The 16,533-nt window shown below is 44.2% G+C and overlaps 2 protein-coding genes across 21 annotated transcripts in view; one reads left to right on the top strand and one right to left on the bottom strand.

Moving 5' to 3' along the window:
* CYFIP2 (cytoplasmic FMR1 interacting protein 2) overlaps positions 1 to 16,533 on the bottom strand; it is a 133,283-nt gene that overhangs the window by 42,076 nt on the left and 74,674 nt on the right. For all 20 annotated transcript variants that reach the window (XR_012414313.1, XR_012414314.1, XR_012414315.1 and 17 more), the window contains one exon: positions 15,096 to 15,183. Coding sequence is in view for 17 of the 20 variants with exons in the window: in XM_073994657.1 (XP_073850758.1) it covers positions 15,096 to 15,183 (88 nt within the window). In the remaining 3 variants the exon portion in view is untranslated. The remainder of the gene's footprint in view (positions 1 to 15,095; positions 15,184 to 16,533) is intronic.
* FNDC9 (fibronectin type III domain containing 9) lies at positions 10,613 to 14,657 on the top strand. Its single transcript, XM_005558388.4, has 2 exons — positions 10,613 to 10,749; positions 12,710 to 14,657. Exon 2 carries the CDS (start codon positions 12,717 to 12,719, stop codon positions 13,389 to 13,391), a length of 675 nt encoding a protein of 224 aa, XP_005558445.2. The 5' UTR covers positions 10,613 to 10,749; positions 12,710 to 12,716; the 3' UTR covers positions 13,392 to 14,657.

Below are 16,533 nucleotides of genomic sequence, written 5' to 3'. Positions count from 1 at the left end.
CTCTGGGGATAAGGAATACATAGCAATCACCAAACAAGCCATGGCTTACCTCTGTTGGGAGGAGGAGACTAACTGGAAAGGGGCACGAGGGGACTTCCTAGGGTGATGGAAAAGCTCTACATCCTGATTGGGCTGTTGACTACATAGAGGTGTTTGTCAAAACTCACAGAACTGTACATACAATTATGATCTGTGCCCATGTGCACCGAATGTTTGCATCCCTTCCAAATTAGGATTTGGAATCTTAATCACAAACAAATTAGGATTCTTGTGTTGAAATCCTAACTGCCAATATGATAGTACTAGGAGGTGGGCCTTTGATAGGTGATCAGGCCATGAGGGTAGAGCCCTCATGAGTGGGATTAGTGCCCTCATCAGAAAAGATAAGAGTGCTCACTGTTTCTCTCCTCTCTGCCATGGGAGGGTACAGTGAGGAGAGGGGCCATCTGCACAGCAGGAAGTAGGCCCTCACCAGACACTGGATCTGTTAGCACCTTGATCTTGGACTTCTCAACCTCTAGAACTGAGAGAAATAAATTTTGTTATTCAAATCACTCAGCTTACGGTATTCTTGTCATAGCATGCTGAACTGACAAAGACAGTGCATCTTACTGAATATGATTATACCTCAATAAAGAAGTAAATTTAAAAATCCCACTGAGCTATGTCATAGCTTAATTCACCTTCCCAACATGATTTTCAAAGGTTAAAAAGCAGAAACATGCTTTAAATTTTCTCCTGAAGAGAGCGGTGGCTTAAGCCAGCACAGGTACCAGGTGACAAAGACCTGGCTGTGCTCACAGCCATGGGAACATGGTGTTCATGGACGGCCCTAACAGCCTTCTCATTCTCCACCCACACCAGGGACTCTGGGCTTCTCCTGTAAACCCAGCAAAGCTCTCAGAACATTCTCTTTTGTCCCCTTTTCAAATATTTAATGAAAGGGATTTCTGAGTAGCAGGGAGCTTTCAAATGGATATCTCTGGAGGGGACAAAAAGCAATCATCTACTTATATTTTCTGTCTGGTTCTCTGACTTCTTTTCTAGCTTTGTCTGAGTCTAGAGGATGGGCTCTGGGGTGGGCACACCTGAGTTCGAATTCAAATGTATTAGTTAGATGCTCTTGGGCAAATTACCTAAACCCTCTAAGCCTCGATTTCCCCTAAGTAGAGATGATAATACCAAATCCAGTAGGGTTGTTGGAGGTTTAAATGTGATCACATATATAAAGCAGTCAGCATGGGGCCTGGCACACTGGAAATGCTTACTGAAATAATAGCCATTAATATTATTTTGTTTGATGACTTGGTAAATAAAGATGAAAACGCAGCTTTCTGGTCAAATTTCACCCCAGCAGCTCTGGCGACAGCTACGCTTCTCTGATTGTAAAGAGGGCAGTGCATAGGTGGGCTGTAATTTTATACAACACAGTGTGTACCCCACAAAGTGATAGGATAGAGGTAAGAGCCAGGACTAGTTGATAGAAAGGGGAGATGTTCACCAGCAGATTGTACCGGGTGGAGTCCCTCCTCATTGCAGGTATCTTATACCAAGGTTGTTATAAGGTTCCTGTAAAGGGCTGGAGGTGGGGATAGATGTGCTTCCTCTAGAGGATCAAGCTGAAATGCATTCTTCCCGGACGTTTATCCTTCTGAGTGGTCTCCTAAACCCTCATCCCCGCCCAAGGAGCTTCTAGTACCAAGCTTCCCTGAACTCTTCCTGGCAAGCACAAATAAACACACATTTACATATATGGAAACTGTTCAGCAGGAATTCCCAGATCTAGGCAGAGGCAAAGAGTAGTATTGGAATTGTTTTACCACATAAGGATTTTTAAAATGCCCCCTACACACCCACTCGGTGTACTTTGGAGGCCTCTGGTTGACATTCCTATGTCAGACTTGGATTCTGGTCTAGACTGGGAGTTTAAGCTTTAGTTGATGGCCCAAGATGCATTTCATGTGAGAAGGACCAGCATGAAATGAGGAGAATTCAAATCTCCTAAGATTAAAACAAAAACTCCTCCGACCCCTCATTCCCCCAAATACACCACACGCATGCAAGAGGAAATGCACATGCATGCTGAAAAGTACACACATACACACCCCCGGAGGGCACCCATCTGACCTGCTGGCTCAATAGGAGGCTGGACCCTATTGAGAAAATGTGGGAATAGGGGAGCCTGGGCATTTTCTGAGGGTTGGCAAAGAAAAACAAGAATGCAACATGACGTGAGCCATTGGTAACTTGCCATTGAACCAATCCTGCTAACTGATAGGTTCCAACCAATGGGCCTCATGGGAAACTAATTATGTATCCTACCTGGTTAGGATGGATCACTTAAAATCAAGCTTGTTTAAATCCACATTACACAAAATAGATAGCTTTATGAGATCTCAAGAAATAAACAACCCTGATTCAGGAATTAGAGCCATGTTATTACTGTGTGACGCAGACCTGCAGTAATATGGTGAGTGGAATCTGGCAGATCCTGGGCACTGTAATATTATCTGTAGATGAACTTTAAAATGTTGTGGTAAAATATACAAACATAAAGTTCACCATTTTAACCATTTTTAAATGTTGTATATAGGCTTTTCATCTATCTGTTGAGATAGGCCTCTATCTCATCAGATGGTAAACACGGCCAGCCACTTCAAACAGTAAGGCCTATTTACTTGGCAAACTGAATTTGTAAGCAATTTGCATCTCTGCTCTCTGGAATCACAATTGCTGTTTTCAGAGGTCCCAAGAGGAATTAAAACTGCTCCTAATTTCCTATTTTTGTTACAATTTCCCTAATGGATATCATCAGCCTACAAACACAAACACAGCTCTCTAATTGAGGTGGAAGAGCTGCAGCTCAATTCTCTAAAATCACTGCAGGTAAATGAAGGCGAGGGCAGAAATAAAATAGCAGCATCGTCCTTCTCGGGAAGGTCACAGAGCAAGATGGCGCCAAGGACTGATCAATTCTCAGTTCCAGGATCAAATCCATTGTGAACGCTTGGGTAAAACTACTAATGTGTCATCACTTTTCTTATAATCAGTACTCATGTGATGACACACAATTACATCATGCTTCTCCGTGAATTTTTCACATACGAATTCCATCGTAGCCGCCCACATTGTTTTCTGCGGCTGCTCTAACAATTACCACAAACTTGGTGGCTTTGAACAATAGAAATGTATTATCTCAGGCTTCTGGAAGCCAGAAATCCAAACTAGGCCAAAATCAAGTTGTCATCAGGGCCACACTCCCTCCAGAAGCTGCAGGGGACGATCTGTTTCCCACCTCTTCCAGCTACTGGAGGCTGGCGGCATTCCCTGGCTTGCGGCTGCACCATTCCAAACTTCCCATTTCTCTGCTGGGTCTTCACATGGCCTTCTCCCCTTACATGTGTAAACTCCCTCTGCTTCTCCCTTATGACACTTGTGATGCATTTAGGATCCAGCATAATCCAGGATCCTCTTCCCATCTCAAGGTCCTCCAGTTAATCACATCTCCAAAGACCTCTTTCCAAAGAAAGTTACATTGACGGGTTCCAGGATTAGGACCTGATGTCTTTGGGAACCATTCTCAGCCTTCTAAACCAGGTAAGGCAGTGCAAGTATTCCCATTTAGCAGAAGTGGAATCTGAATCCCAAGTGAAATGAAGTGACTTGTCTGGGTTGAGGTACAAGATGAAATTCTGCATAGGAAATTCCATATGTACTGGTTGCCAAAATCACAAAAGCCTCTGGACTGGTGGGTAACCTACCTTGTGGACGTGGTACCATGCAGACAGAAGGGTGGGGTGGTGACAGGGAAGGGGGTGGTGCTATTGGTGGTGGTGTCACAGGGACCAAGATTCCCCTGGTCAGCCCAGGTGGGCAGTGTTGGCATCCAGGTATGTACCCAGCTGAGCTGTGCCCAGCTTGCTGCAGCAAAGCACTGGCTTCTGGGTCCTAAGGATATGATTTAATGAGGAAGGCACTGTGAGAGTACGGCAAACTTGCCTCAGACAGGGGCTTGTGACAACCAGGCCAAACAGATCACACCAACAATTTCTAAGGGCCAAAAAATTACCAGGGAGTTACTGGAATAATTGAACGAATGCTTTATGTCACAATCTGTGTCACTTGGGAGGCAGTTTTAGGATAGACTCTATATAATTTATTTTATTTAGAGAATATACTCTTAAAGTTTTGATTCATCTATTAATTCTGATTACTTGACCAGCTGTTAAAGTTTTGTTTTATTTAGCATCATCCCTAAGTGACAGAGCTCTTGGGCAGAAGAACCTGGGCTTCAGAGTAGGGCCTGCTCAGAAGAGGAAACACTTGCTGGTCATATTTCTCCAAATGAGTTGATATCTTCCCTGATGCTACCACATCAGGTGGTTAGATGTTCTCTGTAAGAGCTTTTAGTTCTTCACCTGCTCCACCATTCTGGAGTGCATCATACTTTGAAGTCCTGGCCCTACCTCTCAAGGGAAGCTAACCACAAAGCAAAGGGCTACTACGGACTGAAGAATCACAAGTTACAGGATGGTACAACCAGAGCAGCAGAGCATCAAAGAGGCCAGCCAGGATCTCCAGCTCTAGTGGCCAACAGACCCAGGCTTACACCATTGTTTGCCAGGACCTAGCTTCGTGAGAGCAGCCAAGCCGTCCCCCCGTGAGCTTCAGTCTCTCCAGTTGTACAATGGGGATAAGAAGGCCAATCTCAAGGAGTTGTCATGCGGTTTGTAAAACGAGAACACACATGTAAAATGCACAGAAAATTCCCAAGTTTGAGTTGCATGAGTTTTACTGTCATCTTTGAACTTTTCTATATTATTCATGTACAATGAGTATATACATTAAAAAATAAAACCAATAAAAGTGATTTAAGAGAGGAAAAAGCAAGGAAGTGCTATGCAATGCAGGGTGTAAACTTTGCTCATTATAGCCTCTGGATGAAGCTATGACCAACTCAGGAAATGGCTCTGATCCACTGACCTTTTCTTCTTAATAATGACAAATACTATTCCTAAGCCCAGGACTTTATAGACATGGGTTCACCTGTTATAAATAACACTACAAGGCAGACATTATAATAGTCCCATTTTTAAAGTGAGGAAGTTTCCCCTGAGAACTGGAACAAGACAAGGATGCCCACTTTCACCACTTCTATTCCACATAGTACTGGAAGTCCTAGCCAGAGTAATAAGATAAGAGAAAGAAAGGGCATCCAAATGAGTAAAGTGGAAATCAAACTGTCACTGTTTGCTGATGACGTGATTGTATACCCAGAAGACCCTAAAGGCTCATGCTATACACCAACACCGACCAAGCTGAGAATCAAATCAAGAACTCAACCCCTTTCACAATAGCTGAAAAAAAATTAAAATAGTTAGGAATATACCTAACCAAGGAGGTGAAAGACCTCTACAGGGAAAACTACAAAATACTCTTGAAAGAAATCACAGATGACACAAACAAATGGAAACACATCCCATGCTCATGGATGGGTAGAATCAATATTGTGAAAATGACAATATGGCCAAAAGCAATCCACAAATTCATTGCAATTCACACCATCAAAGTACCATCATCATTCTTCACAGAACTAGAAAAAACAATCCAAAAAGGAATATGAAACTGAAAAAGAGCCCACACAGTCAAAGCAAGGCTAAGCAAAAAGAGCAAATCTGGAAGCATCACATTACCTGACTTCAAACTATACTATCCAGCTACAGTCACCAAACAGCATGGTACTGGCATAAAAAATAGGCATATAGACCAATGGAACAGAATAGAGAACCCAGAAATAAAGCCAATACTTAAAGCCAACTGATCTTTGACAAAGCAAAAAAAACCAAAGTAGGGAAAGGACACCCTTTTCAACAAATGGTGCTGGGATAATTGACAAGCCACATGTAGAAAAATGAAACTGGATCCTCATCTCTGACTTTATACAAAATTCAACTCAAGATGGATCAAAGACCTAAATCTAAGACCCGAAACCATAAAAATTTTAGAAGACAACATCTGAAAAACCCTTCTAGACATTGGCTTATGTAAAGACTTCATGACCAAGAGCCCAAAAGCAAATGCAACAAAAACAAAGACAAATAGATGGGACTTAGACTAAAAAGCTTCTGCACAGAAAAAGAAATAGCAGAGTAAACAGACAACCCACACAGTGGGAGAAAATCTTTGCAAAGTATACATCTGACAAAGGACTAATATCCAGAATCTATAAGTTCAAACAAATCAGTAAGAAGAAAACAAAACAAAACAAAACACTCCCATCAAAAAGTAAGCTAAGGACATGAATAGACAATTCTCAAAAGAAGATATACAAATGGCCAATAAACATATATATATATATATATATATATATATATATATATATATATATATATAAGCTCAACATCAATAATGATCAGGGAAATGCAAATCAAAACCACAATGTATTATCACCTTATGCCTGCAAGAATGATCATAATAAAAAATAAAAAAATAATACATGTTGGTGTGGATGTGGTGATAAGGGAACACTTTTACGCTGCTGGGGAGAATGTAAACTAGTACAAATATAATGGAAAAAAGTGTGGAAATTCCTTTAAGAACTAAAATTAAGAACTACCATTGGATCCAGCAATCCCACTACTGGGTATCTACCCAGAGGAAAGGAAATCATATGAAAAGGATACTTGCACACACATGTTTATAGCAGCACAATTTGCAATTGCAGAAATTTGGAACCAGCCCAATGCCCACTAATCAATGAGTACATAAAGAAAATGTGGTATGTATACATCATGGAATACTACCCAGCCATAAAAAGGAATGAAATAATGGCATTTGCAACAACCTGGACGGACTTGGAGACCATTATTCTAAGTCAAGTAACTCGGGAATGGAAAACCAAACATCATTATGTTCTCACTTACGAGTGGGAGCTAAGCTATGAGGACAGAAAGGCATTAAGAATGATACAATGAACTTTGGAGACTCGGAAGGGTGGAAGGAGGGAGAGGGATAAAAGACTACATATGGGGAATAGTGTATACTGCTCATATGGGTGCACCAAAACCTCAGAAATCACCACTAAATAATTAATCTATGTAACCAAAAACCACCTGTTCCCCCCAAATCTATTGAAATTAAAAAAAAAACTGAAATAAGTAAATAAATAAATACATAAATAAATACATAAAGTGAGGGAATTTGGCCAGGCATGGTGGCTAATGCCTATAGTCCCAGTACTTTGGGAGGCCAAGGTGGGTGGATTGCTTGAACCCAGGAGTTTGAGACCAGTCTGGGCAACACGGTGTGGGGAGGATGCTTTTTTTTTATTTTGTTTTTTTGAGACGAAGTCTTCCACTGTTGCCCAGGCTGGAGTGCAGTGGCGCGATCTCGGTTCGCTGCAGTGGGAGGGTGCTTTTATGCTCTGTGGGGACTCACCACTAGCAGTTGGGAAGAGACATGCTGTATGCATTGCTGCAGATTTAAGACAGGCCCCTGGGAAGACTGAATGGCATGGGAAAGCTTCAGAGCAACTGTCTGATCTCGTATCTACTAAAAACACAAAAATTAGCCAGGTGAGGCAGGGCGCAGTGGCTCACGCCTGTAATCCCAGCACTTTGGGAGGTTGAGACAGGTGGATCACGAGGTCAGGAGTTCAAGACCAGACTGGCCAACGTGGCGAAACTCCATCTCTACTAAAATACAAAAATTAGCTGGGCACAGTGGTTCACACCTGTAGTCCCAACTACTTGGGAGGCTGAGGCAGGAGAATCACTGGAACCCAGGAGGCAGAGGTTGCAGTGAGCCGTGATTTTGCCACTGCATTCCAGCCTGGGCAACAGAGCGAGACTCCATCTCAAAAATAATAATTAGCCAGGTGTGGTAGTGCACGCCTGTAGTCCTATCTACCTGGGGGGGCTGAGACAGGAGGATCACCTGAGCCTTGGGAGGTCAAGGCTGCAGTAAGCCATGACTGTGCCACTGCACTCCAGCCTGGGAATTCCAGGGCGTGCTCTGTAAGCCACTCACTTTCCCCATGTGCCAATCCAGCTTTGGGACTGGGGCTTGCCCCATGTTATCCCTTCACTGCCACCTTCAGGAAAGGTGGAAGAACCTTGCTCCTAGCTGATTTCCTCTAGCAGTAGTTTACTACTGGTGTCAACTAGCTGGGGCCCACCTGGCCTGACAGCAAACAGGCTACAACTTGCACAGACTCTGGAGGAATTGTCCCTGATGATGGAGAAAGTGTGAGCATGGCTGGGGTGTAATGTCCTGGGGCAGGTGTCCCAGTTACTTTATCTCCTTCACAAAGGGCTGCACTGGCTCCTCTGGGTGCTGCTGGCGAGTGGCGACAGCTCAGGGGAGCGGGATGAACCCTGGCCTCCGAGTCTGGGGCCCCATCCCATTTCACTGGCAGCTCTGCCACTCATCAGCCAAGTGGCCTGAGGAATGCCACGTCTTCTCCCAGGACTGTGAAACAAGAGGGCTTCGAGGCCTCACATTCTCTGAGTCTCTTAATTCCACAGAGGAAAATTTTTCATGGTTAAAAATGTCATCCAAGAACATTAAAAATAAATTCCCATTTTCTGTGGAAAAAGGCTTGAGTCTCTACCTTGTTCCTCCTCAGACCCCTTAACTCTGGTATTTTTACTCCCCTCAAAATAACCTTTTCAAAGGGCACCTGCGAACAGTTGCGTGGCCTTTCTGTGAGAAGGATGCTTTCATGCTCGGTGGGGACTCACTATTAGCACTTGACCTGACTGTGCTCGCATGGGAAGAGACAGGCTGCACGCATTGCTGCAGACTTAAGACAGGCCCCTGGGAAGACTGAATGCCATGGGCAAGCCGCAGAGCAACTGTCTGATCAAGGATCACTGGCTGTCCTGAGACTCCACGCCTCCCAGAGACCTTTGGCCAAGTGTAGGGTCACAACTCACCAAGGCGGTTTTTTTTTTTTTTTTTTTTCAACGGAGAAAGTCTTTCTATGTTGCCCAGGCTGGTCTGGAACTCCTAAGCTCAAGAGATCCTCCCACCTCATCCTCCCAAGTGGCTGGGACTACAGGTGCACACCACTGCCACTGTGCCTGGCTTTCTTCCTAACCTTTTATCATTAATAGGAATCAGAAAGAGACCTTCATGTGTTCACTTGGATACTTTGGTCAACAATCAAGAAGAGAAAAGCTGACTTTTAAAAACATATAATTTGTACAAATTCATTGAGGTCTAAATGTATGTGAGCTACTTTCCACCCTCTGTTCCAGACACGCCCTGTGATCTCCTCAACAGAATGGCGGCAACACGTTCTTACAAGGTTGAAAGGAACAGGAAGGGATGGAACCTCAGAGCCAGACAGCCCTTTGTGAGGAAAGGGGAGGCAAGCAGTCTGGATTCTTGAAAGGAACACTGGGGATGGTCCAATCCAGGAGTAGCAGTTTCCATTTCTGGCGTCAACTCCAACTGACTGATTGGGAAGCAGTTTCTTGGGACGCTTGTGTTCAGAGGAGCTCTGGGGCTGTTTCAGCACCCAGCTGGAAGGAGTGCTGCATTGGATTCCTAGGGTTGCTATCACAAATTACCATAAATGTGGCAGCTTAACATGACAGAAATTTATTCTCTTACAGTTCTGGAGACCAGAAGCCTAAAATCAAGGTTCTGGGAGAACCATGCCCTCTCCAAAGGCTCTAGGGGAGAATCTTCCGTTGCCTTCCCAGCTGCTGATGGCTCCCAGTGTTCCTTGGCTGATGGCAGCATCCCTCCACTCTCTGCCTCTGTCTTCCCTTGGCTTCTTCCCTTTGTGCCTCTCTGTGTGTACATCTCCCTCTCTGTTCTCTTACAAAGACATTAGTCATTGAATTTAGGGCTCATCCTTAAATCCAGGATGAGTTCATCTTGAGATCCTTATCTAGTTACATCTACAAAGGCTCTATTTCTAAATCAGGTCACATTCTGAGGTTCTGGGTGGACATGCATTTTTTTGTGGTGGGGGGCGGAATTATTCAACCCAGTGAGAGTGCCATGACCGTTTAGCAAGCTTGACATGGGTTCGGGGCTGTGTAGGGATAGGGTTCATGTCTTCTGCCTTCTGATCTGCCATCCTGATGTAGCTCAAGCCCACAGCTTTACAGATGATGGCGGAACTGAGGTTCAGACAATACAAATAAAAGGGTTTTGACCAGTATCATATAACTACGTAATGCTACAAGAGTCAAGAACAGAGAAAAATGAAGATAAAGAGGTGGGGTAGGCAGTTGGGATGGGGAAGTGTAGGGGTGGGAGGGGATGAAGATGAATATTATTGTTTTGGTTGTGGAGTAACTGAGAAGAGCATCTTTGCATTTAAAACCATTAGCCAAAGAGGATCTAGATGGGACGAGAAAATAATAACCAGCCAGTTGGGGAGAAAATGTAGGAGTGTTAGAAGAATTAGTACCGCACTGGGGATCAGTTTGCAGGGGATCATCTGCCCTTTTTCAGCCAAAGGAATGAGAGCTCCTCTCACTGGGCAAAAGCCTTTCCAGGCTGGTCCCTGAAAGCATCGTGCGTACAGATGCCTGCTGGTTGCCATGGTGAATGATGCTGATCTGAAGAAATGAATAACATAAGCGTTAGGGGCAGCAGTGGGATTACTCAGTGTTGAGAGAAACAACACGGAAAGCCCAGAGTGGAGGAGGGAGAAGGCACCATTCTCTCAGCTTTAATCTACTCCACCTCGGAGGGCAGAGCTCTAACCAGACACGCTGCGAGCATCAGGTAAGAAATATAAATGGCTCTTCTTGGAAATGGAAATGAGTTCTTTTCACACTCTGTTTGGAGAAGGGCTGGGCAATGGTAAATGAATAGTTAAAAATAGGGGAGAATTTAGAAATGGAAACAGAGGAAGAAAAATCAATAAGGGAGATGGACCTGGTCCTAAAAGCTGAGGATGCTATTTGCGTCTTGACAGAAATCTCTTAAAAATGTCTGCTGAGGTAATTCCATCTGTACAGACAGCTAGTGGCAGATAGGAAGCCAAGAGAACATTTGTGCGTGACAAGAAACAGGAAGGGTTTTACACAGGTGGCTGCCTGTGTATCATAAGTAATGAATTAGGCTCTTTTCATTGTGGTCGAAAGTGTATTTATAGGGGTGTGTGGGGTGGGGAAGATGAGTGTGTAGAGGACAACAAGCCAGGGAACACAAACGTTCAGTCTCCTTCATGATGACCTTCCCTGGAAGGGTCTGAGCACATCTGTCTCATCCCTTTCATTCTCCATTTATTGGGAAGAAATTTTCAGCCACATAGAAAGACACTATTCACCTTCCTGAGCATCTTAGCTCACTGTTACCCTTACAGAAGCAAAACAAGGATTGAGAAATTACTCAATGCTGTGCACCTTTCCGCAGCTCCACTCCTGGAGGAAAATGGGCACAAACACAAGAGGATGGGGGCAAGCGGAGGAGAGAGAAAGGCAGGTCATAATAGCCATTGGTTTGGCTTAATATCCAATGCAGGCGAAAATCCAGTTGACAGCTGTTTACTATGTCACTGCAACCCAAAATGAAACCTACTGGATTTCATGTGAGGGAGGAGGGACGGAGGACAAAGCAGGGTGAGACCTTTACGTGAATATACGTAGGCTGACTATGACTTTCTCTGTATTTCTGATCGGGGAAATCAGTAGAGGGGACTGCAAGAGAGAAACTAAAATACTTGAAGATGGCTCTCTCTTATCAAAGCGGGGCCTGGCAATCTGAAGAGGGCTCATTTGATTTGTCTGGAAAAACAGCAACTGGGTCTCAGTCCTGGCACCTCATTTTGCAATAACGTCTGTAACTAAACCCGGCAGCCTCGCATTAGGAAATGCAGTGATTAGGCAGCATTGAGTCCTTTTTCTACATATTCGCGGTGTGACATCAGGTTGCTCATCCGTAAAATGGGAATCTAGCTCAGAGGATGTGATGAAGAATAAAGGAAATTAATTACTATCTGTGAATCATCTAGCATGATCAGTGACATAGCAACCACTTACTGTGAGTGGTTATTACCATCATTAACATTCATAATACCAGCAGAGTTAAATAGTGGTAGTTATGCTGATATTAGGGGATGATTATCTTCACCTATAAAATAAATTTTCTGGTAACGCTGGTTTTGAAAAAACAAACAAAACAGGAGAAGCTTTGGGGTGAAATCAGCTGCTAAAGAGTGACGAAGCGAATTTCCACTCACCATGGGCAACAGAACCAGGAGGCTAAAAAAAGCAGTGGGCAGAATGTTCTAGATCACTGAGTTCACAGTACTTACAGCAGAAACAGAAGGTCAGGGAGGAAAATTGAGGTCAATCAATTGCCTGAGGGGAGGTCACAGACCTGAGAATAAAGGTGGAGTCTCTGAGGTTCTACTGATTTCTCCTACTTTTTCGTCTTTTTTCTTAAGGGTATGAGAACAATGTTATTATCTGAAGGATCTTGGCTAGGGTGGGATGTGGCTGGGATTACATGGGTGCATCTCTTTTTAGGCCTGAAATTTGGCATGGGATGGTTTTAACTTTTGTTCAGCCACTTTTTCGCTATGCCTAAATAACAGAACATCTAGGCCTCCATTTCTTTGTCTGTAAGATGAAGGCAATATGAGAGACTGTCTCAAATGTGCAATAAATGGTGGCTATGATTATGATAAATACATACTTAAATCGGGGGATGTCACTCTTCACTTTGATTCTGGTTCTAGAATCGGGATGAACATCGAAGTGGGGAACATTTCTTATACAGGAGCCATCATCTCCTGGTCGTCCTCGGAGCCCTGCCTGGAGGACTATTACCATATTATGTATAGGCCCAACTGGAACAGCATCTTCTCTGGCTATCTTCGCTACAGCTTCCACCACGAGGAGAAGGTGCCTCGAACGATCAGCTCCGTGGTGCTGGAACATCTCGCCCCTTCCACTCTCTACTTCCTGTGCATCAGCTGTAAGAAGGCTGCCTTCCCTTACAGGCACTACTGCACCATGTTCCACACCCTAGATAAGAGTCCGCAGGCTCCCGGAAGCTCCCTGGTAGACCCCCAAATCTCCCTTTGGGTGCTGATGGCTATTCTGCTGGCCTGCTTCACAGCTGTCTTGGCCTTCATCTGCCTCCAGTTCTGGTGTGTCCGTTGCCATGAGCCGCGATGGTCTTACAGGGCTGGCCACATGGAGGAGGCCAATGGGTTGGTGAGATGGCCAGAGGAGGCCCCGGATCTTGGTCAGAGGGAGGAAGACCTGCAGGGGCTCCCCCTGGTGGAAGTGCCACGCAAGAACTCCAGAGATGAAGCTGAACTGAATCCTGAAGCCAACCAGGATGCCCCTGATGCGGGTGCCTTACAGAGAGGGGGTGGTGACCAACCCGCCATACTGCCTCATTGTGGGGAATGAGAGTGGGGGGGAGACAGCCCGCATCATGTAGCCTAAAGCTTTCCACACGGTAGGTCTTTTGTACAAATATGTCTATAGGCTACCCATTTCTCTCCCATCAAATGTCATTGCTATTGTGGGTCACCTGGGTTGGATGAATGCCCCAAGACAAAGCTTCTCAAGCTGGAAAAGGTATCCCCCAGGGTATGTCCCCCAGGGTATGCCAAGGCACCAACAGGGCATCTCTGCAGCAGCGTCCACTCGGAGGACACAGTTAAGAATTGAAATCTTTGTTTTAACATTAAAACAAACATGGATATGTTATAAAGTAGAAAGCAAACATTTGCATGACTTAAATAAAACAGCACTTGAAGGAAATGTTTGAGTTGCGAGTACGCTCTGGGAGGTACACTTTTGGGCAAAGGTGGATGTCTAGTTTCCTCTGCCCTTGAGGGGATTACTTGGAAGAGTGTGAGAACCCTTGCTCTGGAGTGTTTTCCAACTTTTAGGCAATCACACACCACCTGTCTCTGTTTTTTAAAATCATGGATTATCTTTACTATTATTAATAATACTTTTTCTCTCTTTAAATTGACTCCGTTTTTAGGTGTAAACTTATTTTCAAAGACAGCCTTATTTTAGTCCATAAGTGAAAAGCCAGCACCCTCCTGCTACAAACAGAAGGGAAGAGACGTAAGAATAAACATCATGAAAACAAGATAATATTAAATCTGACTTAGCTTCTATTGCCTGCCAGTGACTCTGAGCTTAATGCCCGCTTGCTTGTCTTTGATAAAAAGGGAGATCCAGTGTTGGAGAGGTAATAAACACATATTAGCACCAATATTTGTCTTTCCCTTGATACAGCATAAGGTTGGAAAGAGAATCGAAAAGGGAAGTGCTGTTTTTACTTTATGAGTCAGTGTTAATTAAATGCCATGTCTGTGAACCACTTCAAATGCTGTCAGTCAGCTTCCCTCGATTTGAGAAAATTGTCTTGACCAGACTAGGCGGGCTGTTCTGGAGAAGATGCCTGCACTCTCCAAGCATCATCCTAAGACTTTCCCAGTGCCCTCTTGTATCTATAGAGCACAAAATCCCAGAATCACAGGACGACACTGCAGTGAATCAACTGAGAAACAGCGGGAGCTGAGAAGCCAAGACGAGAAGCCCCACATCCCTATTCCCTTGCCTACCTCACGCATTCCCTGCTCAGCACCCAGTCATGGAGGTCTGCTTTTGCCCCCATTCCTGCTACTTGTGAACAAATAAAGATTCATATACTCATAGCTGTTTCTGCCTGGATCTCATTGCTGCCTTTTTCCTTTCTCTTTAAAGATAAGAGTCCCGCCCTGTCACCGAGGCTGGAGCGAAGTGGTACAATCATGCTCACTGTAGCATAAAACTCCTGGGCTCAAAGGATCCTCCTGCCTTAGCCTTCCAGGTAGCTGCTGGTGCATGCTGCCATGTCTGGCTAATTTTTTAATTTTTTTTTGGTGGAGACAGGGTCTCGCTATGTTGCCCAGGCTGTTCTCAAATTCCTGGTTTCAATTATCCACCGGTCTCGGACTCCTAAAGTGCTGGAATTAAAGGCAAGAGCCACTGTGCCTGACCTCATTGCTGCATTTATCTCTCCACCTTCTTACTCTTCTAATTAAGGGACACTTTTCTATGTGCTTTTTCTCACCAACCCTCTTTTAGGCAGGGTAGGGCAGGACTACTTACCTTGGATCCATAAAGGTAATAAGGCTGGACGTTGGCAGGTTTGTCTCGTTGTGGTTCTTGGGTGAAAGGAATGGCAGTCCGCACAAAACTAGTAGAAGCAAAGGGATGGGAAAGAGTTAATATGGTGCTAACATTATTCCTCATGGGACACAGATAACAGGAGTGCTTCCTGGCCAGGTGAAGGTTTGCATTGGTACAAGTGCACTGTTAGGTGGTTGACTATAAAGGTACGAAACTCTTCTGACATCTTCCTATTTAACTTCCCATTCAACTCCTTTCCATAGATGGGAAAACTTCAGTCTAGATTCCTGGGCTCAACCAGGAGCTTGTGGCTGCTCAGAATGACACTAGGCAAGAATAAGAGTGGGCTGGGCTTGAACATGGCTTTCTCTGGGGCTCCACTCCTCTACCTTCAGTTTGGTTTCTCAAGAGCAGAGTTCAGCAAACTCTTTCTCAGAAGAGCCAGGCAGCAAATATTTTTAACTTTGGAAGCCAGATGGTCTCCGTTGCAAGTACTCAACTCTGCTGTTGCAGCATGGAAGCACCCAAGGACAATAATAAACAAATGGCATGACCGAGTTCCAATAAAACTTTATCAATTACAAATCATTTTCACTTGTCACCAAATATTATTATTCTTTGGATTTCTTCCCCTCAACCACCCAAAAGTGTGAATACTATTCTCAGCTCATGGGCTTTACAAAAACAGTCAGCAACTAGACGTAGTCTGTGAGCCACAGTTTGCTGCTCCCTGCTCAAGAGTGTTAAAACTCCTATTTCTTTATAGAACTGGAAATCTATCTCGCTTAGTGTGTGGATTCAGGTACATTTGTGGATATCTCCCATACCCTTCCATTCATTCAACACATACTCATTTAATACTGGCCCTGAGCCAAGGCTTGGAGATACCTAGAAGAACTGCAGATTAATACATTTTTTTGCACCCTTACATACTTATTTTGTATGTGAATATCCATGCCTTACCTCTTTCACCAGGCTATGAAACTTTCCAGGGAGAAAGAAATTAGGTCTTGGCTCTACCTCAGTGCCTGGCCCAGGGCTGTGTGCACCTTGCAGGAGGCAAGTTCCACTTTGTCATGTGTATTTGTGCTCTGCAAATGTATGCTGTTTTGCATGCATGCTTTCAGATATGTGGATATCCTTACATACATACAATCTGATCATGTCATCTCCTTTCCTCAAACTCCTTCAGGGTTAATAAAAATGCACGATCCTGCCCTGGCCTCTAGAGTACTGCACAATCTGTTCCTGTGTTATCTTTCATAGCACCATTTCCCACCCGACTAGTTTTACCCTCATCAACCTCTTGGAGAAACCCTTAGAAACTTGTCTGGAATATTCTTCTGCCTTTTTGCCCTTATTTATTCCTACTCATCCTTTGCATCTTAACTCCAGCATTACTTCCTCAAAGAGGCAG

The sequence above is a fragment of the Macaca fascicularis genome, chromosome 6, assembly GCF_037993035.2.
Source record: "Macaca fascicularis isolate 582-1 chromosome 6, T2T-MFA8v1.1".
NCBI classification, from domain to species: Eukaryota; Metazoa; Chordata; class Mammalia; order Primates; family Cercopithecidae; genus Macaca; species Macaca fascicularis.
The sequence above is the reverse complement of the archived record's forward strand: the minus strand, read 5'-3'. Positions and strand labels throughout refer to the sequence as shown.

Excerpts from the sequence above, each read along its gene's own strand:
- FNDC9 (XM_005558388.4), top strand. The coding sequence starts at position 12,717 with ATGAACATCGAAGTGGGGAACATTTCTTATACAGGAGCCATCATCTCC.